The sequence below is a fragment of the Ranitomeya imitator genome, chromosome 3, assembly GCF_032444005.1.
Source record: "Ranitomeya imitator isolate aRanImi1 chromosome 3, aRanImi1.pri, whole genome shotgun sequence".
Classification (NCBI taxonomy): domain Eukaryota; kingdom Metazoa; phylum Chordata; class Amphibia; order Anura; family Dendrobatidae; genus Ranitomeya; species Ranitomeya imitator.
In genome coordinates this window covers 327,803,935-327,830,883 of record NC_091284.1, presented here as the reverse complement: position 1 = coordinate 327,830,883, position 26,949 = coordinate 327,803,935, and the positions used below count along the sequence as shown (strand labels likewise).

The 26,949-nt window shown below is 42.7% G+C and overlaps 1 protein-coding gene across 1 annotated transcript in view; it reads right to left on the bottom strand.

Moving 5' to 3' along the window:
• Positions 1 to 295: 295 nt before the first annotated feature.
• Positions 296 to 26,949, bottom strand: part of LOC138669865 (lysophospholipid acyltransferase 2-like) — a 237,206-nt gene continuing 210,552 nt past the window's right edge. The window contains exons 9-13 of the mRNA XM_069756698.1: positions 22,261 to 22,364; positions 8,009 to 8,073; positions 5,710 to 5,842; positions 4,823 to 4,974; positions 296 to 1,199 (exon numbers count right to left, since the gene is read on the bottom strand). Coding sequence (XP_069612799.1) covers positions 1,052 to 1,199; positions 4,823 to 4,974; positions 5,710 to 5,842; positions 8,009 to 8,073; positions 22,261 to 22,364 — 602 coding nt within the window. The 3' untranslated portion in view covers positions 296 to 1,051. The remainder of the gene's footprint in view (positions 1,200 to 4,822; positions 4,975 to 5,709; positions 5,843 to 8,008; positions 8,074 to 22,260; positions 22,365 to 26,949) is intronic.

Sequence of the window (26,949 nt, the reverse complement as noted above, 5' to 3'; positions counted from 1 at the left end):
CACTGTATTGCAGCATATAGTGAAAATTTGGGTCTTGTTTGTAGTTCAGCCTGTGGCAGCGACTGGGGCCCGACTGCCATAGTAACACATTGACTCCCAGTGTTTGCATCGGTATTAGTACAGCTGTTTGACACAGGTGCCTGGTATTTAATATAGCTGCCATCTACAGTGTGCAGCGCAGGCTCAACTTCCGAGCCTGCGTCACAAACCTGACCCACTTCATAATGGATATATTTGTAATGGAGTGTTAAGTGGTTAAGGGATTTATCCCTGTATTCTTTTAAAAATGTTATTCTTTTAAAAAAGTTCAAGAAAAAAATACCTTGTAAACGTTAAATGTGAATTCGCCATTGGCAAACAGCTACAGTATTATTTTTTAAATCCATACTGTGACAACCAGATCAAGGTTCCCTGTAATTATATTGAATTGAGATCACAATATGCTCCAGACCCGACATTATTTCAATCTAAAGGCCGCCATACACATTAGTTGATGAAAGTCAGCTGAACCTGTAGATTTCAGCATGATTGGCCATCGGACGTGTATGGGGCCACCCGACTCGGGGGAGAGAAGGATCAGGCAGGCAATTGGAATTTCATCAGATGGTCAATTTATTTTCAGGGGAGAAATGCCGCTGCTAGATGTGTCTGGCAGCAGCTGTGCTCTCCACTGCCCTTGGAAAAGAGGAGTGTTACAGATACTATAACCTTCCTCTTCAACCCTACTAGGCTGTATACATGAAGATACAAGTTGCATGATAAACTGCACGCTTGTGCTAACGGCAACTTCCTACAATCTTTTGTCTCTTCCCGAGTATGATTAGAAATACATATTAAAGACACTGGCTGGAAGGGTGTAGAGGCAGCTCCGTATTGTGTAGTCCAAATGAAACTTTAAGCAGTCTATGTGAACTGGAATGTAGAAGACTTCCAAGCCAAATGCTGACCGGTATAATTAGTTGATACAGACAAAGGCACTTGTTTCAAGGCAGCTGCTGACATATTCATTTACTAAAACAAAGTCTGCCTCTTTAAAAAGTGGATATCCTCTTCAGATTTCCTTCTTGAGATGATTGTAGTTACGATCACAGGGTGGCTCTTTAGACCTCCCTCCTTTAGTCTCAACTTCAAGCCTTTTTCTATGAGGGAGAATGAGAAGAAGCAGCACAGGGAGCATGTGTAGGCAAAAACCCAAGGACCTGGAGAGAAAGAGGATAAACTCACGTCACCAAACAATTGGGTTTTCATAGAGCATATTATAAGGTAGTTCATATTTTATTGTTGATTTTGTGGTGCCTTTTTGGACCGTTTTTCCACATTAACGTTCAATAAATATAACTTGCTGTACACATTGCATATTGTTTTCTAGCTATCGTTGTAGAAATAGAAAACGTATCTGAAGCCAGTGGTCTAGACCAAATCAGCTAACATAAATAAACCTCTAAAAAATACATTTTATTAATGTTACATTAAAATAAGGGATAATAATCCCAAACAGACTACATGTAAATACTAAATTAAATAACATGTAAATACTAACTTAAATCTGATAGAAAAAAGATACTAACAGCACTCTAGTGAAGGACCTGTTCTGTATTCCTGCCTGTCAGTGGAGGTTGGCACCCTATATCCCACGACAGTAGTACCCCTGATCCTCGGCGGCTGTCCCTAATATCCCTATTCCGCCCTACATAAAAAGGAAAAAGGCAGGAAATGAGATAGATGAACAAGTACTGACTACCAAAAACCCAATTTCGACTGCATCATCACAGTAATCCTTATGGAATTGGTGTCTTATTGTTGGTGACCACCAAACCACTGACAGTTAATCAAAAAAAGGGGGGGGAGGGAAGCCACTTGCTTAGATGCTGTGTCAAAGCGTTCCCAAACCTTGGGAATATAGCCACCCACAGTGAACTTACAGGGCTCACAAAGTTGGGGAAGGGTCTAAATAACTCAATTAGGGTCCAATCTGGATGGTTAAACTGTCTTTCCCTAGTGATGTCTATCTAGCTGCGTAGGTTGGCACCCTAATCGCAGGCGACGTGGTGTCCCCGCTCAACGAAGGCTGTCCCTCGTTGTCCCTAGTTAGCCCTCACCACAATGTCTAACAGATGCTAAATCAATGACCATGCCAGGAGCATACCGTATTGTCAAAAGTGAGATGTATATATTGTCCCATCACTAACCACACAATCTGATATATTCATGGGTTGGTTAGGGTATATATCAGTAGGTATAGCAACAATTAGATATCTTGACAAATCTCAAGGGGCATAAATAAACAAATCAGTAGACAGGGTAACAAAGTGAACCAAAAGAAATCGGTAAGATAGTACTCATCCAGATTGTGGATTGTTGGTAAGGATAGATTAGACTGCCTCTACGCGTTTCACCCTTTGAATCATCAGGAGGCTTTGATAAGGATGTCAGATCATGATAAAATCTGACCTCTTATCGAAGCCTCCTGATGAGCCAAAGGGTGAAACGCATAGGGTACCGTCACACTATACGATTTACCAACGATCACGACCAGCGATACGACCTGGCCGTGATCGTTGGTAAGTCGTAGTGTGGTCGCTGGAGAGCTGTCACACAGACAGCTCTCCAGCGACCAACGATGCCGAGGTCCCCGGGTAACCAGGGTAAACATCGGGTTACTAAGCGCAGGACCGCGCTTAGTAACCCGATGTTTACCCTGGTTACCAGCGTAAAAAAAAACAAACAGTACATACTTACATTTCGGTGTCTGTCCCTTGCCGTCTGCTTCCCGCACTCACTGACTGCCGGCCGTAAAGTGAAAGCACAGCACAGCGGTGACGTCACCGCTGTGCTCTGCTTTCACTTTACGGCAGTCAGTGAGTGCGGGAAGCAGACGGCAAGGGACCTGACAGACACCGGAATGTAAGTATGTACTGTTTTTTTTTTTTACATTTACGCTGGTAACCAAAGTAAACATCGGGTTACTAAGCGCGGTCCTGCGCTTAGCAACCCGATGTTTACCCTGGTTACAAGCGAACGCATCGCTAGATCGGTGTCACACACACCGATCTAGCGATGACAGCGGGAGATCCAGCGACGAAAGAAAGTTCCAAACGATCTGCTACGACGTACGATTCTCAGCAGGATCCCTGATCACTGCTGCGTGTCAGACACAGCGATATCGTATGGATATCGCTGGAACGTCACGAATCGTACTGTCGTAGCGACAAAAGTGCCACTGTGTGACGGTACCCATAGAGGCAGTCTAATCTACCCTTATCAACAATCCACAATCTGGATGCGTGCTATGTTACATAGACTTTTTAGGCCTTAAAACAGTTTTATTTGACATTATACATTATTTGCTGATGTATACAGCTAATGAAAAGCTGAAATATATCCCATTTTAGAGCAGAGGTGGGCAATTCATTTTCTATAGGGGCCACATGAGACTGACTGTTGCCCAAGTTAATTCTGCTCATTATGATTGTTTGGCAACTTTTTTGCACAGGTCTACTCTAAAAAAGCATATTACAACGCATTACACAGGTTTACTCTAATCCTCATCATAAAATAGCTTAGTCAACGGCACTATTCCATTCAATGAATGAAAGCCATGCCAAATGCATGCCTGGAACACGATTTATGCTACTGCAGGTAATCGGGGCAATATGGATATATAGTAGGAAAGCTCCCACTGGATATGTCAAACATGGTTCAAAAACATAATGTATGCAGAGTTTAAAACATTTTCCACATCTTATGTTACCCCCTTTATGGTTCATGTTGCAAATATTTTTATATTTTGAATGATAGATCTGTGTGAAAAAAAATGACATTGCATGCTGTATCACTAGCAACTATTCAGTGGGAGACTTTGGTGTTTCCTGAAAGCTGGAATACACATTGTGTCATTGGGTAAGTGAGGACGCTGTGCCCCTGTACAAAGTCCGTGCACATGGGTTTTCTGTAGCTATTATGTATTCTGGGTTTGAATACATTTATACATTTTTTTTACAGGAATAAAACAGCTTTTTACAAAAACACTAAGAATATTTAAAGTGATTCTTGCACATTCGGTTTTCTAGTTTTGTTCTTGTAGATGAACTTGGTGCCATCAGCCATATGTTTTGAAACATACAAAAGACACACAGATAATAATGAAATGGGTGCTAAATAAGTATGCAAGAACTAACATACAACCAAAAAAAGTGCATCACACAACAATAAGCACACTATTTAGCTTGCACCTTATTTATGACATTTTGATGATATACAGGTACCATTTGGAATATACCCACATATACAGTACTTGATCTTATTTAGGGCCATATATATAAGTTTTTTTATTTGCACTCTTGCTGTAGATTTTTGTGGGTTCCACATCATTGTTTCTGTAATGTATGTCAGTTTTGGGGTTATAATCGTGCTAATTGTTTTTATATTAGTGCTTGTAGTTTGGTCTCAATAAAATTTGTAGATTTTTATACAGGCGTGCTTATCATTGTGCAATGCTCTTTCCGTTTGGTTGTCAGCCAGTTGTTTCAGCACGGATTTAAGACAAGCAATTTGCATACATTGCTTTACTCCAGATGTCGAAAGGCAGATGAGTTTACCAGTGAGGAGTACATAGCAGTATGCCGGGGTTCCTTGGACTCTGTATGTTGGAACAGACCCCATTAAAATGTCCATAAGGGATTTGTAGCAAAAGTGGGAGTAAGTACAGTTAACACTTCTGCAGGTCTAGGGGACCAAAGAGACGAGGAATGTACAGACTTCTTTTCCAAAGGACTACCATTGAAACAAAAGATGAGTACAATCGGCACAAAAAATCTCTTACCTGTATAACTGAAATGATGGTCCAAGTCCTAGTAATATAAATGGTGCCACAGTGTAGCTCATTGCTACTTGTGTACACAGCCAGGTACCCAAACTATAAATTATTCTACTCCATAACGTATGTTGGAACATTGGACGCACTGTTTGCCTGACCTGGTAAACGAAAAGGAAAAAAAACACCACATTTATTTTTCTTCCCTTATTTAGCAATATCACATTTAGTATTTTTTGTTCCTGATTATAGAATTGAAATGGAACATGTTTATACACAAGGAAGTAGCGGCATAGCTGTATAGGAGCCTGGCCCCTGAATGAAAATGAGACCTTTTATTGCAAGGATCTGATTTGCCAGTCATGCGACATCTAGCCATATGGAAATCAGGCTGGAAGTGCACTGGGGAGTGATAATGCACTTGGTAGAAGTAGTCCAAGTGCACTGACATGCCTCCAGTGCACGTCCAGCCTTATTTGCATATGATTTAAAGTTCTCTTAACTGGCACATGTGATCTTTACAAATAAGGTATCATTTTTATTGGGGGACAAATGCCTGTACAACCATCCACTACTTCCGCGTGTAAAAACCTGCCGGCAGGTTCTCTTTAATAGATAGTATTTTGTACAGGGAATGTACATAATAATGTAGAATTCACTCCAATGGGCTGGTATTTTCTAAGGTTTGATATATATGCCATACGATGTTATACAAGAAAGCCTTCTGATGTCTGTGAGCAGTTGTGAAACCAGGAAATACAGTATGAGGACAACTGAAGACTTGCAAGGGGGAGAAGTACTAGAAAAACATGGTTATTATATGTATAGCAGAGTGTGTGACCAAAAAATCAATGTCATATTGTATCAGCGCTGTACCATACTGGCCACAGGCTCACCTTACGAGCAGCAAGTGTGATTGGCACAGCAGTCAGGAAGGTGAAGTAATATCCTGGATGTACACCATGCCAGGCTGCTGACAATAGGAAGGTGGACAGCAGCGGATTAAATGGGCTTCGGTCATAACAAACCCTGCATGAAAAAATATACTATTGTGAAACAGTGAAGAATATAAAATGGCAGTGTTCAAAGACAATATTTACACTAAATAGATATGATATACAGTATATTGAGTCTCAATGATAAATATGATGATAGATGCACACAACAGTTTACTGGCAATCAGATACAAACAATCTGATTATTCTGATCAGAGTGGCATCCGTTTTTCTAGTAGGTTGAGAAAAAAAAAGTTTCTACACCCTTTCCATTCTGTCAGTACGTGAAAATTGGACCGCACATGTCCCATGAACCCATAGACTAGACACTCGGACCAAAAATCAGACAGGTCTCTGATTTTGTCTTTGGACCACTCAGAGATATGCACAGCCCCATAGAATATTGTGGGTACGAGTGCTACCCATGAAAACCACAAATAGCACTCGTCCGATATAACTGGTCATGTGCATGAGCCCTTAGATGAAGCATATTCAGCATTAAAAGGAACCTGTCAGACAAAATATGATGTTCTAAGCAGTTGCAGCAATCTAATCAGAATTGAGACTGCAGGGAGAAAATGAAGTTATCTGCACTCTGCAGTAGCTTGCTGGCAGACATCTGGGCACTGCAGGTGCCATGACCAGTGACTACACAGTGAACACAATGTAGTCACTCCTGCACCATGATTGACATGCTGTTTTGTAGCATGTGAGAAGAACATGATGTTGCAATACTAATTGTACACATGCATAATACGAACATGCAGATTACAACAATGGCTGAAGGTAAATACCGATTTTTTTATGGCAGATAAGAACATTGGGGAGATGTAGTCATGGGCCAAATTTTTAACAAAGTGCATATGCCATTGAAGAATTATCATTTTATTATTAAAGGAGTTCTCCGGTCACAACATATAGATGATCTAGCCTTAGGATGGGTCACCCCCATCAATCAGTGATATTTGCTATATTGCCAGACACCTCAGAATGGTTCCTGTTTTACACTATATGAATGTAGGTATCAGGAACTTTTAGAAAGTCCTATTCCAACTCCATAGGCATTAATTAGGAGTTTCCACTTTTGAGAAGGCTTTCTTCAATATATTGCAGTAGGTCTGTGGGAATTGATGTCCATAAATGCAGAAGCAACAAAGAAAGTTGCACTCTGTAGAACTATATAATGAAAACATGAAATATATGAAATATGACTTGCATTACTGCTCTAGAAAAAAAGGAAAAATTGAGAATACTTAGCGCATAAATAGGCCAATTTATCAATCTAACCACATAAATGTAGGCTTCAGTTTAGGAGAGGATTCACAATAGGCTAGGTTTCCAGCAATGAGAATTGCCTTATCACGGCTGCTGGGTACACATGAGTTGGCCAGTTTATGGCGAAATATTCTCAGTTTTTCCTATTTTCAAGAGCAGTAATGCAATTGATATTTCATATATTTCATGTTCAAAGTTAAGAGATGTGTCCCAATACTTTCCTTCCTATAGTTATGTCCACAAATAACAAGGCTGAACAATTCCTGATGATATAATAACTTGTATAATGTGAGGTATTGCCAGGGCCACTATCAGGGTATATGGGGCCCAGTGAGCAGAAGCAAGCAGGGGTGGCTTGGCTTTGCTTCTGCTCACCGGGCTTCAGAGTTAGGGGTGGATTGCAGTGCACATTTTGTCAGATAAAGGAAACTTTCCCGGAGCTCCATGGCCAGAACAGAACAGAACTGAAATTCCTTAAGGCAGCCCTCTGTATGGCTGGTCACTATTTTGCAGTCAGTTTCTCTAGGAAGTGCAATTGTTGTTGCATATAGCACATCTAATAATTTCCCACCACCTTAGTGCAGTTTTGCACTTAGATTTAGTATAAATTATACAATCATCTAATACGGTAATTAAATTATAATGCTTTGTGTGTAAATAAGTGGTAGTCACATATTTCAAATGTGGTGACGTATAAAGTGGCTTTCTGGGCAGACTTGATAATACTTTCAATAGTTTCACTGTTGCTTATAAGTTGGTATTTATTAATTAAATACATTATGCAAATTCAAGGAACATTTGCAAGAATCAATTAAGTCAAGGTCATTTGGTAAAAGGAAAGATTTTGTGGATATATTTCAGTGTGTAAGCTGCAGTAGTTTTAGAACAGAATATACTGATTTAACCATAGAAATTTGTACTTAACTCTTTCAGCCACACTGCTGTTTGTATATTCCAGTTATCTATAAACATCTTGAAGCTTGTAGCTGTCTAAAAGAAATACAGTGTTTAAAAAAGAACAAAACCAGAAGGAAATGATGCATAATACTGTGCAATGATTCCAGTCAATACAGGAAATGTAGAAGCACAGCCGCTAATAGGAAATGCCATACAGTACATTGTGCAAACGGACAAAGGAAACAGTGTGTATCATATATGTGTGTGTAATATAATAATATTATTTATATATACAGTACGGACCAAAAGTTTGGACACACCTCATTTAAAGATTTTTCTGTATTTTCATGACTATGAAAATTGTACATTCACATTGAAGGCATCAAAACTATGATTTAACACATGTGGAATTATATACTTAACAAAAAAGTGTGAAACAAGTGTAATTATGTCTCATATTCTAGGTTCTTCAAAGTAGTCACCTTTTGCTTTGATGACTGCTTTGCACACTCTTGGCATTCTCTTGATGAGCTTCAAGAGGTAGTCACCGGAAATAGTTTTCACTTCACAGGTGTGCCCTGTCAGGTTTAATAAGTGGGATTTCTTGCCTTATAAATGGGGTTCGGACCATCAATTGTGTTGAGCAGAAATCTGGTGGATACACAGCTGATAGTCCTACTGAATAGACTGTTAGAATTTGTATCATGGCAAGAAAAGGCAGCTAAGTAAAGAAAAATGAGTGGCCATCATTACTTTAAGAAATGAAGGTCAGTCAGTCCAAAAAATTGGGAAAACTTTGAAAGTGTCCCCAAGTGCAGTGGCAAAAACCATCAAGTGCTACAAAGAAACTGGCTCACATGAGGACCGCCCCAGGAAAGGAAGACCAAGAGTCACCTCTGCTTCTGAGGATAAGTTTATCGGAGTCACCAGCCTCAGAAATCGCAGGTTAACAGCAGTTCAGATTAGAGACTAGGTAAATGCCATACAGAGTTCTAGCAGCAGACACATCTCTACAACAACTGTTAAGAGGAAACTTTGTGCAGCAGCAGGCCTTCATGGTAAAATAGCTGCTAGGAATCCACTGCTAAGGACAGGCAACAAGCAGAAGAGACTTATTTGGGCTAAAGAACACAAGGAATGGACATTAGACCAGTGGAAATCTGTGCTTTGGTCTGATGAGTCCAAATTTGAGATCTTTGCTTCCAACCACCGTGTCTTTGTGTGACGCAGAAAAGGTGAACGAATGGACTCTACATGCCTGATTCCCACCGTGAAGCATGGAGGAGGAGGTGTGATGGTGTGGGGGTGCTTTGCTGGTGACACTGTTGGGGATTTATTCAAAATTGAAGGCATAGTGAACCAGCATGGCTACCACAGCATCTGGCAGCGGCATGCTATTCCATCCGGTTTGCGTTTAGTTGGACTATCATTTATTTTTCAACAGGACAATGACCCGAAATACACCTCCAGGCTGTATAAGGGCTATTTGACCAAGAAGGAGACTGATGGGGTGCTACGCCAGATGACCTGGCCTCCACAGTCACCAGACCTGAACCCAATCGAGATGGTTTGGGGTGAGCTGGACCACAGAATGAAGGCAAAAGGGCCAACAAGTGCAAAGCATCTCTGGGAACTCCTTCAAGATTGTTGGAAGACCTTTCCCGGTGACTACCTCTTGAAGCTCATGAAGAGAATGCCAAGAGCGTGCAAAGCAGTCATCAAAGCAAAAGGAGACTACTTTGAAGAACCTAGAATATAAGACATAATTGTAGTTTTTTCACAATTTTTTATTACGTATATAATTCCACATGTGTTAATTCATAGTTTTGATGCCTTCAGTGTGAATGTACAGTTTTCATAGTCATGAAAATACAGAAAAATCTTTAAATGAGAAGGTGTGTCCAAACTTTTGGTCTGTACTGTATATATATATATATATATATGTATATATATATATATATATATATATATATATATATATGTATATATCTAGTACATAAGGCTGAATGTGTGTGTGTGTGTATGTATGTGTGTATGTCCAGGATTGGCATCTGAACCGTTGCAGCTACAGCCACAAAATTTTGCACAGTCACACGTCTGGACCCCGAGAGCGTCATAGGCTATGTTGTGAGGAGAAATTTTAACCCCGCCCATTCCAATTCATCAAACAATTTTGCCCCCATCTACATAATGGGGAAAAAGTGAAAGGAAAAGTGTTGGAGGCAAATTGACTGCTGCCAGATGTGAACAAGGGGGACTTAAAGAATGAGAGCGATGGCGCCAAAGAGTATATACCGTACAGTTGCTAAGGTGGGGCCCCAACATGGGATAATCACCACACATGGGGATATGAACACACACACAAAATGTGCCACACACTACCACGTGCTTGAACACATATACCACCCTCAGCACACATTTCACCACACATACACCAACCTCGCTACATAAAAGTCAAAACACAAAAGTCGCCACTCAAAACTCGCCACGCGCAAAATTCACCACATGCAAAACTCGCCACATGCAAAACTAGGCACACGCAAAACTAGCTACACCTGCAAAACTCACCTCATGGAAAACTCGCCACACGCAACACTTGCACACGCGGAAAAATTGCCACATGCACCAAAGTTGCAACGCATGCAAAAGTTGCCTCACAAAACTTGCACATACTCAAAACGCACCACACATAAAACTCGCCACGCGCAAAACTCGCCATGCGCAAAACTTGCTGCACACAACTTGCTACACTAACCTGTCACATGCAACTTGACACACAAAAAGTTGCTACATGCATGTCGCCACATGCAACTCAACACACACAACTTGACACATGAAACTCGCCCTAAAACACACACAAGTCTGGTATTATCCTTCAAAAATAAAAACCTGATTAATAAGCAGACAAACTACAAAAGCAACAAATGTACCATATAGGAAATATGGCAGCTGTCAGTCACAAGACCTGTCTATATTATGTGTATGTGTGAGCTAATATATACTGCCAGGGGGGAGGGCTTCCTGCTGGCTAGGGATTTATCAGGCTGCCAATTTAGCTTACAAATACTGAGGTAAAAATACTGACCAAATAATGTGTGAACTAGGTCTAATAAAGGAGGAGATGACATACAGGTACATACTATATACAGGAGGAGATGACACACATATATATACTATATACAGGAGGAGATGACATACAGGTACATACTATATACAGGGGAGATGACACACAGGTATATTGTTATGAACAGGTGATTCAGAACCACAATGGACCTAGTGGTTAAGAGCACACAAAGTGACCTGATAGTTACTAACATAGGACGAGCTCTGAGACGTGGGAACTCTGCTGACCGCAATTCCTAATCCTATCATACCACACTAGACGTAGCCGTGGATTGCGCCTAACGCTCCCTATGCAACTCGGCACAGCCTGAGAAACTAACTAGCCCTGAAGATAGAAAAATAAGCCTACCTTGCCTCAGAGAAATTCCCCAAAGGAAAAGGCAGCCCCCCACATATAATGACTGTGAGTTAAGATGAAAATACAAACACAGAGATGAAATAGATTATAGCAAAGTGAGGCCCGACTTACTGAATAGACCGAGGATAGGAAAGATAGCTTTGCGGTCAACACAAAAACCTACAAACAACCACGCAGAGGGGCAAAAAGGCCCTCCGCACTGACTAACGGTACGGAGGTGCTCCCTCTGCGTCTCAGAGCTTCCAGCAAGCAAGAAAAACCAATATAGCAAGCTGGACAGAAAATATAGCAAACAAAAGTAACACAAGCAGAACTTAGCTTATGCAGGGCAGACAGGCCACAAGAACGATCCAGGAGAAAGCAAGACCAATACTGGAACATTGACTGGAGGCCAGGAACAAAGAACTAGGTGGAGTTAAATAGAGCAGCACCTAACGACTTAACCTCGTCACCTGAGGAAGGAAACTCAGAAGCCGCAGCCCCACTCACATCCACCAGAGGAAGCTCATAGACCGAACCAGCCGAAGTACCACTCATGACCACAGGAGGGAGCTTGACCACAGAATTCACAACAGTATATACTATATACAAGAGCAGATGACACACAGATATATACTATATACAGGAGGAGATGACATACAGGTATATGCTATATACAGGAGCAGATGACACACAGGTATATACTATGTACAGGAGGAGATGACATACAGGTATATACTGTATATAGGAGGAGATGACATACAGGTATATACTACATACAGGAGGAGATGACATACAGGTATATACTGTATATAGGAGGAGATGACATACAGGTATATACTATATACAGGAGGAGATGACATACAGGTATATACTATATACAGGAGAAGATGACACACAGGTACATACTATAGACAGGAGGAAATGACACACGTATATATTATACAAAAGAGGAGATGACACATAGGTATATACAGGAGGAGATGACATACAGCAGGTATATACTATATACAGAAGGAGATGACATACAGGTATATACTATGTACAGGAGATGACATACAGGTGTATAGTATATATCAGGGAGATGACAAGCATGTATATACTGAGGGGAAAATGAGAGGTGTGAGGTGAAAATTAGAGGTGTGAGGTGAAAATGAAAAGGTGTGAGTGCAAAATGAGAGGAGTGAGGGAAAATAGTGGAGTGATCGGAAAATGACAGATGTGAGGTTGAAATGACAAGTGTTAGGGGGGAATGAGAGGAGTGAGGGGGGAAATAAGAGAAGTGAGGGGGAAAATGAGAGATGTGAGGGGGAAAATGAGAGGCGTGATGTGCCATAACGAACTACAGATATTTACTATGCCCAGGCAACGCCGGGCTTTTCAGCTAGTCTAATATGTAAAGCTGAATGTGTGTGTGTGTATGTGTGTATGTCCGGGACTGGCATCTGCACCGTCGCAGCTACAGCCACAAAATTTTGCACAGTCACACGTCTAGACCCTGAGAGCTTCATAGGCTATGTTGTGAGGCAAAATTTTAACCCCGCGATTTCCAATTCACCAAACAATTTTGCCCCTATCTACATAATGGGGAAAAAGTGAAAGGAAAACTGTTGGAGGCAAATTGACTGCTGCCAGATGTGTACAAGGGGGACTTAAAGAATGAGAGCGATGGCGCCAAAGAGTATATACCGTACAGTTGCTAAGGTGGGGCCCCAACATGGAATACTCACCACACACAGGGATATGCATTGAATCCTGCATATATCTATATATGTAAACATATCATTCATTCTCTGAACTGAAATATCCTGCATGTCTATTGCTCCATTCCCTGACAGCCAGCAGCCTGAATGGTATCCGAGTCATTCTATCTTCGGCATTGAATCCTGCATATATCTATATATGTTAGTCATCCTATTATGCATTTGTTTTTGTTTATAGATATTTAACTCACTTCTGCTTGTCCTTACGCAGAGAGATCACATAACTGTTTCAACAGACATCTCTCCAAACCCCGGCCCCCCATGTTATAGCCAGTCAAAGCTCCCAATTGCTACACCCAGAAACCCCTCTAACCTTATTAATATTCCATGCATGCCTTCTGTCTCTTTCAATTGTGCCCTTTGGAATTCTCGCTGTGTGTAATAAACTCTCCTTCATCCATGACTTCTTCCTTTCTAATTCTCTTAATCTCCTGGCTCTTACTGAAACCTGGATCCAGCAGTCAGACACCACCGCTGCTGCTGCTCTTTCATATGGTGGACTACATTTTTCTCATACCCCAAGATCAGACAACAGAGCAGGTGGAGGCGTTGGTCTGCTCCTTTCACCCAAATGTACTTTCCAAGTTAACCCCCAAGTACCCTCACTTGTCTTCCCTTCCTTTGAGGTCCATGCTGTCAGACTCTACGTCCCCTTCTCCATGCGAGTGGCAGTGGTGTATCGTCCTCCTGGCCCCTCTCATCAGTTCCTGGATCACTTTGCCACCTGGCTTCCACACTTTTTCTCCTGTGACACCCCCACCCTTATCATGGGTGATTTCAACATCCCCATTGCTTCTCCCCTCTCCCCACCTGCTTCTCACCTTTTATCTCTAACCTCCTCTTTCGGCCTCTCACAGCATACTAACTCTCCAACGCATGAAGATGGAAACTCCCTTGACTTGGTCTTCTCCCGACTTTGCTCAATGGATGATTTCACAAACTCCCCTCTCCCGCTCTCTGACCACAACCTTCTTTCATTCTCTATCAAGAACTGCCATCCCGCTCAGGTCACCCCCACTTTCCACACTTATAGAAACATACAGGCCATTAACACTCAGAAACTTATGAAGAACTTGCAGTCCTCATTGGCCCCAATCTTCTCCAACTCATATCCTAATTCTGCTCTGAAGCATTACAATAAAACCCTGCAAAGTGCCCTGGATGAAGCTGCACCTCCTATACATAAAACAACTAGCGCGACAACCGTGGCACACGCTGCAAACACGTTTCCTGCAGCGGTGCTCCAGGTGCGCCGAACGTCTGTGGAGAAAATCTAATCTACCCAAAGATTTCATTCATTATAAGTTCATGCTAAAAACATACAACTCTGCCCTTCACCTCTCCAAACAAACCTATTTCAACACCCTCATCACCTCACTGTCAAATAACCCTAAACGTCTCTTTGACACTTTCCAGTCCCTACTCAACCCAAGAGTGCAGGCCCCAACCACAGATCTCCGTGCTGACGATCTGGCCAATTACTTCAAAGAAAAAATTGACCACATTCAACAGGAAATCATCTCCCAATCTCTTCATACCATGCACTGTCCTCCCTCCCCCACTGCATCTAGTTCACTCTCTGACTTTGAACCAGTTACAGAAGAAGAAGTAATCAGGCTCCTTGCATCTTCTCGCCCGACCACTTGCACCAGTGACCCCATTCCGTCACATCTCCTCCAGTCCCTTTCCCCGGCTGTCACCTCTCACCTAACAAAAATATTCAACCTTTCCCTCACTTCTGGTATTTTTCCCTCCTCATTTAAGCATGCCATCATACATCCATTACTTAAAAAACCATCCCTCAACCAAAACTGTGCCGCTAATTATAGACCTGTCTCTAATCTTCCCTTCATCTCTAAACTCCTCGAACGCCTGGTCCACTCCAGTCTTACCCGCTATCTCTCAGATAACTCTCTTCTCGACCCTCTTCAATCTGGCTTCTGCTCTTTACACTCTACTGAAACTGCCCTCACTAAAGTCTCTAATGACCTACTAACAGCTAAATCTAATGGTCACTACTCCATGCTAATTCTCTTGGATCTCTCTGCAGCATTCGATACTGTGGATAATCAGCTCCTCCTCACTATGCTCCGCTCCATCGGCCTCAAGGACACCGTTCTCTCCTGGTTCTCCTCCTATTTCTCAGACCGATCCTTCACTGTATGTTTTGCTGGTTCCTCCTCCTCTCACCTTCCCCTTACTGTTGGGGTTCCTCAAGGATCAGTCCTAGGCTCCCTCCTCTTCTCGTTGTATACTGCCCCTATTGGACAAACAATCAGTAGATTTGGTTTCCAGTACCATCTCTATGCTGACGACACCCAATTATACACTTCTTTTCCTGATATCACGCCTGCCTTTTTAGTAAACACCAGTGATTGTCTTACCGCTGTCTCTAACATCATGTCCTCCCTCTATCTGAAACTGAACCTGTCAAAAACTGAACTCCTCGTGTTTTCTCCCTCTATTAACCTACCTTTGCCTGACATTGCCATCTCCGTTTGCGGTTCCACCATTACTCCAAAGCAACATGCCCGCTGCCTTGGGGTCATCCTTGATTCCGAGCTTTCATTCACCCCCCACATCCGATCACTGGCTCGCTCTTCTTATCTGCACCTCAAAAACATTTCTAGAATTCGCCCTTTTCTTACTTTCGACTCTGCAAAAACTCTTACTGTCTCACTTATTCATTCTCGTCTGGACTATTGTAACTCTCTACTAATCGGCCTCCATCTTACTAAACTCTCCCCGCTCCAATCTGTCCTGAATGCTGCAGCCAGGATCATATTCCTCACCAACCGTTACACCGATGCCTCTACCTTGTGCCAGTCATTACACTGGCTACCCATCCACTCAAGAATCCAGTACAAAACTACTACCCTCATCCACAAAGCACTCCATGGCTCAGCACCACGCTACATCTCCTCTCTGGTCTCAGTCTACCACCCTACCCGTGCCCTCCGCTCCGCTAATGACCTGAGGTTAGCATCCTCAATAATCAGAACCTCCCACTCCTGTCTCCAAGACTTTACACGTGCTGCGCCGATCCTTTGGAATGCACTACCTAGGTTAATACGATTAATCCCCAATCCCCACAGTTTTAAGCGTGCCCTAAAAACTCATTTGTTCAGACTGGCCTACCGCCTCAATGCATTAACTTAACTATCCCTGTGTGGCCAATTAACAAAAAAAAAAAAAAAAAAAAAAAAAAAAAAGGAGCCTCGCATCATGTTCTCATACACTTTATGCAGTTAATAGCCCTCTGTTTCTGTACTGTTACATACTTAGGCAGTTAACTGGTTCATGCAGCTTTACATGAACACCCGAGCTTTACACTATGGCTGGTCCGAATAACTAAAGCAATTGTTACCATCCACCTCTCGTGTCTCCCCTTTTCCTCATAGTTTGTAAGCTTACGAGCAGGGCCCTCATTCCTCCTGGTATCTGTTTTGAACTGTGATCTCTGTTATGCTGTAATGTCTATTGTCTGTACAAGTCCCCTCTATAAGTTGTAAAGCGATCGGAATATGTTGGCGCTATATAAATAAAAATTATTATTATTATATGCACACACAAAATGCGCGCACACTACCACGTGCTTGAACACATATACCACCCTCAGCACACATTTCACCACACATACATCAACCTCGCCACATAAAAGTCGAAACACAAAAGTCACCCCTCAAAACTCGCCACGCACAAAATTCGCCACATGCAAAACTCGCCACATGCAAAACTAGGCTCACGCAAAACTAGCCACACGTGCAAAACTCACCTCGTGGAAAACTGGCCACACGCAAAACTTGCACATGCGGAAAAATTGCCATATGCACAAAAGTTGCAACACATGCAAAAGTTGCCTCACACAAAACTTGTACATACTCAAAACGCACCACACATAAAACTCGCCACGCACAAAACTCGCCATGCGCAAAACTTGCTGTACACAACTTGCTACACTAACCTGTCACATGCAACTCGACACACAAAAAGTTGCTACACGCATATCGCCACACAAAACTCATCTCACAAAAGTCACTACATGCATGTCGCCACACGCAACTCAACACACACACACAGCTTGACACATGAAACTCGCCCTAAAACACACACAAGTCTGGTATTATCCTTCAAAAATAAAAATCTGATTAATAAGCAGACAAACTACAAGAGCAAGAACTCTACCATATAGCAAATACGGCAGCTGTCAGTCACATGACCTGTCTATTATGTGTATGTGTGAGCTAATATATACTGCCAGGGGCTTCCTGTTGCCTGGGGATTTATCAGGCTGCCAATTTAGCTTACAAATACTGAGGTAAAAATACTGACCAAATAACGTGTGAACGAGGTCTAATAAAGGAGGAGATGACATACAGGTACACAGGGGCGGATTATCAGAGGGTCAATATGGGCGGTAGCCCAGGGCCCAGTGGTCTGGGGGGGCCATGGGCTACCGCACAGATTAACCCTCTGATAATCGTCTGTGAATGCCCGCCGGGCGGCGTTTATGTGCCCCCGGACCCTGTGGGCAGAGAGAGGGGGCCCGCATTGGGCCCCTTCTCATCTGCTCACCGGGCCCTTTCCGGCGCTGCGGCGGTTTCCTATTGATATGCGGGCGTGCGCCCGCACGTCAATAGTTAACAACAACAGCCGCCAGCCAATTGGAGGCTGGCAACTGAAGTCGGCCGCAGCGCACACGTCGCTGGCGTCTGACGTCATTGTCAATCGCCGGCGAGTGTGCGCTGCTGAAGGGAGCTCGCCGCCGGGAGCGCGGACAGGTGAGGAGACTGTTTTATTATTGATCAGTTAAACGGTGGACACACTGGGGGGCAATGCTGGAGGGAGGACACACTGGGGGGCAATGCTGGAGACACTGGGGCAGGTTGGAGGACACACTGGGGGCAATGCTGGAGGACACACTGAGGGCAATGCTGGAGGACACACTGGGGCAATGCTGGAGACACTGGGGCAGATTGCTGGAGGACACACTGGGGGCAATGCTTGAGACAGTGGGGCAGATTGCTGGAGACAGTGGGGCAGATTGCTGGAGACAGTGGGGCAGATTGCTGGAGACAGTGGGGCAATGCTGGAGACAGTGGGGCAATGCTGGAGACAGTGGGGCAATGCTGGGGACAGTGGGGCAATGCTGGAGACAGTGGGGCAATGCTGGAGACAGTGGGGCAATGCTGGAGACAGTGGGGCAATGCTGGAGACAGTGGGGCAATGCTGGGGACAGTGGGGCAATGCTGGAGACAGTGGGGCAATGCTGGAGACAGTGGGGCAATGCTGGAGACAATGGGGCAGATTGCTGGAGGACACACTGGGGGGCAATGCTGGAGGACACACTGGGGGGCAATGCTGGAGACAGTGGGGCAGATTGCTGGAGGACACACTGGGGGGCAATGCTGGAGGACACATTGGGGGGCAATGCTGGAGACACTGAGCAGATTGGAGGACACACTGGGGGCAATGCTGGAGACAGTGGGGCAGATTGCTGGAGACAGTGGGGCAGATTGCTGGAGACTGGGGCAGATTGCTGGAGACAGTGGGGCAGATTGCTGGAGACAGTGGGGCAGATTGCTGGAGACACTGGGGGTAATATGCTGGACACACTGGGGCAGATTGCTGGACACACTGGGGGCAGGACTGGAGGCATGGGCAGAATGTAGACACGGGGCATGATTGGAGACACGGGGTAGAATGAAAGACATGGGGCAGGATTGGATCATGGGGCAGGATGGATACAATGGAGACAGATGGGGCAGGATGGGGAGATCATATGGGGCACGATGGATACTCATGAGTGCAGGATGGGAGAACATATGGCTGGAGCGAGGAATGAGATACATGGGGTGGGGAATAGTATTACCATTGGGGCTAATTAAGGGATATTATTACTGCAGTGATGTATTTATTTTATTTTTTGAGTATACAGGTCCTTCTCAAAAAATTAGCATATAGTGTTAAATTTCATTATTTACCATAATGTAATGATTACAATTAAACTTTCATATATTATAGATTCATTATCCACCAACTGAAATTTGTCAGGTATTTTATTGTTTTAATACTGATGATTTTGGCATACAACTCCTGATAACCCAAAAAACCTGTCTCAATAAATTAGCATATCAAGAAAAGGTTCTCTAAACGACCTATTACCCTAATCTTCTGAATCAACTAATTAACTCTAAACACATGCAAAAGATACCTGAGGCTTTTATAAACTCTCTGCCTGGTTCATTACTCAAAACCCCCATCATGGGTAAGACTAGCGACCTGACAGATGTCAAGAAGGCCATCATTGACACCCTCAAGCAAGAGGGTAAGACCCAGAAAGAAATTTCTCAACAAATAGGCTGTTCCCAGAGTGCTGTATCAAGGCACCTCAATGGTAAGTCTGTTGGAAGGAAACAATGTGGCAGAAAACGCTGTACAACGAGAAGAGGAGACCGGACCCTGAGGAAGATTGTGGAGAAGGACTGAATCCAGACCTTAGGGAAACTGAGGAAGCAGTGGACTGAGTCTGGTGTGGAAACATCCAGAGCCACCGTGCACAGGCGTGTGCAGGAAATGGGCTACAGGTGCCGCATTCCCCAGATAAAGCCACTTTTGAACCATAAACAGCGGCAGAGGCGCCTGACCTGGGCTACAGAGAAGCAGCACTGGACTGTTGCTAAGTGGTCCCAAGTACTTTTTTCTGATGAAAGCAAATTTTGCATGTCATTCGGAAATCAAGGTGCCAGAGTCTGGAGGAAGACTGGGGAGAAGGAAATGCCAAAATGCCTGAAGTCCAGTGTCAAGTACCCACAGTCAGTGATGGTGTGGGGTGCCATGTCAGCTGCTGGTGTTGGTCCACTGTGTTTCATCAAGGGCAGGGTCAATGCAGCTAGCTATCAGGAGATTTTGGAGCACTTCATGCTTCCATCGGCTGAAATGCTTTATGGAGATGAAGATTTCATTTTTCAGCACGACCTGGCACCTGCTCACAGTGCCAAAACCACTGGTAAATGGTTTACTGACCATGGTATTACTGTGCTCAATTGGCCTGCCAACTCTCCTGACCTGAACCCCATAGAGAATCTGTGGGATATTGTGAAGAGAAAGTTGAGAGACGCAAGACCCAACACTCTGGATGAGCTTAAGGCCGCTATTGAAGCATCCTGGGCCTCCATAACATCTCAGCAGTGTCACAGGCTGATTGCCTCCATGCCACGCCGCATTGAAGCAGTCATTTCTGCCAAAGGATTCCCGACCAAGTATTGAGTGCATAACTGAACATTATTATTTGTTGTTTTTTTTGTTTGTTATTAAAAAACACTTTTATTTGATTGGATGGGTGAAATATGCTAATTTATTGAGACAGGTTTTTTGGGTTATCAGGAGTTGTATGCCAAAATCATCAGTATTAAAACAATAAAAGACCTGACAAATTTCAGTTGGTGGATAATGAATCTATAATATATGAAAGTTTAATTGTAATCATTACATTATGGTAAATAATGAAATTTAACACTATATGCTAATTTTTTGAGAAGGACCTGTACTGTTTTAAATGGGGGGGCTGTCCTGTTACTGTGCAGAGTGACACTATATCGCCTTTTTCTCTTCATGTGGTGTAATGTAGAAGTTGTGAAAAATTAAGTAATGTGTTCTACAAGCGGAGCGCGAGATAACTGTGTTATTTCCTGCAGAAACGAGTCCTGGCTGGGAGAAATGATGGCGGTCTGTGCTGGATGAAAGATGAAGGACTTCACCTAGAGACGTCACTGGTGAGTCAGTGTTACCTATACACTGACACTATACACTGTATACTATATACAGAGGTCCTGTGTACAATGTCACCAGTGATCACTGTATTACCTCTACACAGACACTGCATACTAAGTACAGATCTCCTGTGATTACTGGCACTTATGGTGATAGTATTGTGTTTTTTTTTTTTTTGTTTTTTTTTTACTGATCAGTATTGTAGTATTCAGTCACTATGTGGTGGTAATATGTGGTCTGGAAATGGTGTTGTGGTATTTGTCCCTTGTATGTGCTATTTGGTCACCAAGTGGTAATATGTGGTCTTGACATGGTGCGGTGGTATTTGTTCCTTGTATGTGATATTATTCGATCACTGTGGTTGTAATTTGTGGTCTGGTCATGGTACGGTGGTATTTGTTCCTTGTATGTGATATTATTGGTCAAGATATACCTAAATTGTATTGCAGATTTTAACAAATATTGAATAGGTTACAGTAGAGTAGGGCCCGGCCATTTTTCTGGAATAATCTGGTTCGGGTATATCATGACCCCCGTCACATGACCCCCATCACATGACCCCCATCACATGACCCCCGTCACATGACCGGGGGGGCCCACAGTGTGTGAACAGCCCGGGGCCCTGGCTACTCTTAATCCACCCCTGCAGGTACATACTATATACAGGGGAGATGACACACAGGTATATACAGGAGCAGATGACACACATATATACTATATACAGGAGGAGATGACTTACAGGTATATACTATATACAGGAGGAGATGTGTTAAATATTACGGTAATTATTAATTGAATTATTCTTATTCTCAATTCTGTACTGAGCACATTGCTTCTTGCTGACATTACAAAAGCTATTCCTGTGTAGCTCAGAGTATAAGTCAACACCATATATAAAGGGAACACGTGGTCTGTGGGACATATAAATAACGTCTCTTAGGAGGGAGAGCTTTGCATGTTTTGTAAGGTAGTGTTTGATGCTGCTCCAATTTATATATATATATATATATATATATTATATCATGCAGTGTTTCACTAGTAAAATTCATAAACGTTATACACAGTAATCAGCCTTTTGCAGCTTTTACCATATAATGAAAAGCTATTTTTTATTTCCTTTTGCTTATGCTGTATAGCGTATAGAGCCAAAGAATGCATGATTGCACCTGGAGGAATGGGCAACAAGACTGACAAGTGCAGTCAGTGAGGTAACCAAAGACTCCATGATTTCTGTTATTGTATGTATAACATGTTTCCATGTATTAAACACCATGGGACACTTACCTCAATCCTTAATATATTCAGGTTGGATAATAAGTCCCACCTCTCCTTGCCATCATCTGAGATGCCATTGTAACCGAAGCCAGCAGCATTATTTATTGCATCAGCTGAACAATAAGCATAGAGATATTATGAGTATTGCGCTTCACTGTGGTGCTCATCGCCATAAGTAGAGCTATTTATCTTATTTAACTGCAATGATACTAATGAGTATAAATGGATTATGTTTGACAAAAAACACCAAGGTTACTTACCTGTAGCCGTTTTTTCCGGAACCCATGACAGCACACCTGAGAGAGGGATCCACCCAGCCAGGACAGGAAGCCTACTGAAAAATAAGAGGGCGGTACCTCTTCTTCACTTCAGTTGGTTTACAGAGCATGAGAGGTCCCCCTGGTTAATTCACACGGCAAAACATCACCACATTATATTACCAAAAAAGCACCCAACTAAAGTGCACACCAAAGAGTCAAAAAAGGGGGGAATACACAGGTGCTGTCATGGGTTCCAGAAAAATGGCTACCGGTAAGTAACCTTGGTGTTTTCCCTTCACACATGACAGCACACCTGAGAGATTTTTGGAGAATGGAACACCTTGCAGCAACCTTCTACCAAAGGTTAGATCAGTCGAGGCGGACAGATTCAGTCGGTAGTGTTTAAAGAAGATAGATGGTGATGACCAGGTAGCGTCCTTACATATCTGATCAATCGATACCTCTTCCTCTTCCACCCAAGAAGTAGCCCAGGCTCTGGTGGAGTGAGCAATGATGCCTTCAGGAGTCGGAGAGCCACAGGCAGTATAGGACAAGCTAATGGCCTCCCTGATCCATCTGGCAATGGTACTCTTGGATACCCTGTACCCTTTTCTGCTACCCTGGAAGGCTACAAATAGGGACTGATCTTTCCTTTATTGACTAGTCAGGGACATGTATTGTAATAACATGGATCTCCTCATGCCTAATGTATGAAACTTTTCCTCCCCTGGATTTCTAGGATTATCACAGAATGAGGGCAATGTGTTCTCCTGGCTCCTATGGAACTTAAGAACTACCTTGGGGAGATAGGCCGGATCTGGTCTTAGAACCACCCTGTCCTCAAATACCTGTTTGTATGAAGGGCATATAGACAAGGCTTGTATATCACTCACACTACGGGCAGATGTCAATGCCACTAGTAACAGTTTTAACCTCTTAACCCCCCAAGGTTGATTTGCACGTTAATGACCAGGCCAATTATTACAATTCTGACCACTGTTTCTTTATGAGGTAATAACTCAGGAATGCTTCCATGGATCCAGGTGATTCTGACACTGTTTTCTCGTGATATATAGTACTTCACGTTAGTGGTAAAATTTATTTGATATGACTTGCGTTTATATGTGAAAAAAATGGAAATCTGGAGAAAATTTAGAAAATTTCGCAATTTTCCAACTTTGAATTTTCATGCCCTTAAATCACAGATACACTACCGTTCAAAAGTTTAGGGTCACTTAGAAATTTCCTTATTTTTTAAAGAAAAGCAGTATTTTCCAATGAAGCTAACATTAACTGATTCAGAAATACACACTATACATTGTTAATGTGGTAAATGACTATTCTAGCTGCAAACGTCTGGTTTGTAATGCAATATCTACATAGTTGTATAGAGGCCCATTTCCTACAACCATCACTCCAATGTTCTTATGGTACTTTGTGTTTGCTAACTGTGTAAAAAGGCTAATGCACAGCTGAAAACAGGTTGGCTGATTACAGAAGCTATAAACCGGACCTTCCTTTGAGCTAGTTGAGAATCTGGAGCATTACATCTGTTGGTTCCACTAAACTCTCAAAACGGCCAGAAAAAAACTTTCATCTGGAACTCGACAGTCTATTCTTGTTCTTAGAAATAAAGGCTATTCCATGCGAGAAATTGCCAAAAAACTGAAGATTTCCTACAACAGTGTGTACTACTCCCTTCTGAGGAGAGCACAAACAGGCTCTAACCAGAGTAGAAAGAGACGTGGGAGGCCGCGCTGCACAACTGAGCAACAAGACAAGTGCATTAGAGTCTGTAGTTTGAGAAATCGACATCTCACAGGTCCTCATTCCTCAACTGGCAGCTTCATTAAACAGTACATGCAAAACGCCAGTGTCATTGTCTACAGTGAAGAGGTGACTCCGGGATGCTGGCCTTCAGGACAGAGTGGCAAAGAAAAGCCATATCTGAGACTGGCTAATAAAAGGAAAAGATTAATATGGACAAAAGAACGCAGACATTGGACAGAGGAAGATTGGAAAAAAGTGTTATTGACAGACAAATCGAAGTTTGAGGTGTTTGGATCACACAGAAGAACCTTTGTGAGACGCAGAACGACTGAAAAGATGCTGGAAGAGTGCCTGATGCCATCTGTCAAGCATGGTGGAGGTAATGTGATGGTCTGGGGTTGCTTTGGTGCTGGTAAAGTAGGAGATTTGTACAAGGTAAAAGGGATTTTGAATAAGGAAGGCTGTTACTCCATTTTGCAACGCCATGCCATACCCTGTGGACAGCGCTTGATTGGAGCCAATTTCATCCTACAACCGGACAAAGACCCAAAGCACACCTCCAAATTATGCAAGAAGTAATTAGAGAAGAAGCAGGCAGCTGGTATTCTATCTGTAATGGAGTCACCAGCGCAGTCACCAGATCTCAACCCCATTGAGCTGTTGTGGGAGTGCGCTTGACCGTTTGGTACGCAAAAAGTGCCCATCAAGCCAAACCAACTTGAGGGAGGGGCTTCTGGAAGCATGGGGTGAAATTTCTCCAGATTATCTCAGCAAATTAAATGCTAGAATGCCAAAGGTCTGCAATGCTGTAATTGCTGCAAACGGAGCATTTTTTGACGAAAGCAAAGCTTGAAGGAGAAAATTATTATTTCAAATAAAAAAAATTTTTCCGAAGCTTGTCAATGTCTGGACTAGATTTTCAATTCATTTGGCAACTCATTTGATTAGTAACAGTATGAGTATTCATGGAAAGCACAAAATTGTCTGGGTGACCCTAAACCTTTGAACGGTAGTGTATATGTCACCCAAAATACTTAAGTAACATTTCTCACATGTCTACTTTACATCAGCACAGTTTTGGAACCAACATTTTTTTTTGTTAGGAAGTTATAAGGGTTAAAAGTTGACCAGCGATTTCTCATTTTTGCAACACCATTTTTTTTTTTAGTGACCACATCACATTTGAAGTCACTTTGAGGGGTCTATATGATAGAAAATGCCCAAAAGTGACACCATTCTAAAAACTACACCCCTCAAGGTGCTCAAAACCACATTCAGGAATTTATTAACCCTTCAGGTGCTTCACAGGAATTTTTGAAATGTTTAAAAAATAAAATTGAACATTTAACCTTTTTCACAAAAAATGTACTTTAGATCCAATTTTTTTTATTTTACCAAGGGTGAGGCTATGTGCACACATTGCAGATTGTATGCATTTTTGCCGCGCTTTTTCACTGCGAAAACGCTTACACAACACAACCCATTGAATCCAATGGGATTCCGCAATGCTGTGCTAATGCTGCGTATTTTTTTGCGGCAGAATCGCATCACAGAAAAATATGCAGCATGCTCATTCTTTGTGCGGAATCGCGGCGATTACGCACACATAGGAATGCACTGATCCACTTACTTTCCGCATGGGGCTATGCCCACCATGCGCAAAGTAAGTGGATCATGTGCGGACGGTACCCAGGGTGGAGGAGAGGAGACTCTCCTCCAGGCCCTAAAAAAAGAATTAAAATAAAAAAATAGTTATATACTCATCTTCTGGCAGCCCCCGGATTCAAACCAGGCCTTATCGATGCTCCCGGCAGCTCCCATTCCCAGTGATGCCTTGCGACAATGACCTGTGATGACGTAGCTGTCTCGTGTGATGCTACGTCATCTGGGGTCATTTTCGCAAGGCTTCCCTGGGAACGGGAGTTGCCGGGAGCATCGCGAGGTTCGGGAAGGCTGCAGGGGCCGCCGGAAAGTGAGAATATCATGATTTTTTTAAATTTTTTTATTATTTTTAACATTATATCTTTTTACTATTGATGCTGCATAGGCAGCATCAATAGTAAAAAGTTGGAGACACACAGGGTTAATAGCGGCGGTAACGGAGTGCGTTACCCGCGGCATAACGCGGTCCGTTACCGCTGGCATTAACCCTGTGTTAGCCATGTTTGACAAGTGTGACCAACCTGTCAATCATTTTTCCAAGCGATGCCACAGATCGCTTGGAAAACGTTAGCATTCTGCAAACTAATTACGCTTGCAAAACGCTAGTGTTTAGCGGGAATAGGCATGCCAATTCCGCATGCGTATTTCCCGCGGCAAGGAGTTGCGGGATTGCAGCGGAAATTTCTGTGGCAATTCCGCAACGTGTGCACATATATGAACATACTGATCAAGAGATAGTTATTAAACTATATTGAATCAAGAAGTGTCTCTTTCTTTTTGAATTAAAAATTATACCTTTATTTACATATACATACAATGAACACACACAATTAAAATAGTGCCTCTGAACCAAAAACAATTGTGTGAAAGAGGTAAGCAAGGGCATATATAGATATCCAGAGAAAATATAATATACAGACTCCCTTTCATGAAATGCTGACTATGGGCATTCAAAATAACATTCACAAAATATCCTCACTCATTTTCTTAAAATTTATATGGGAAT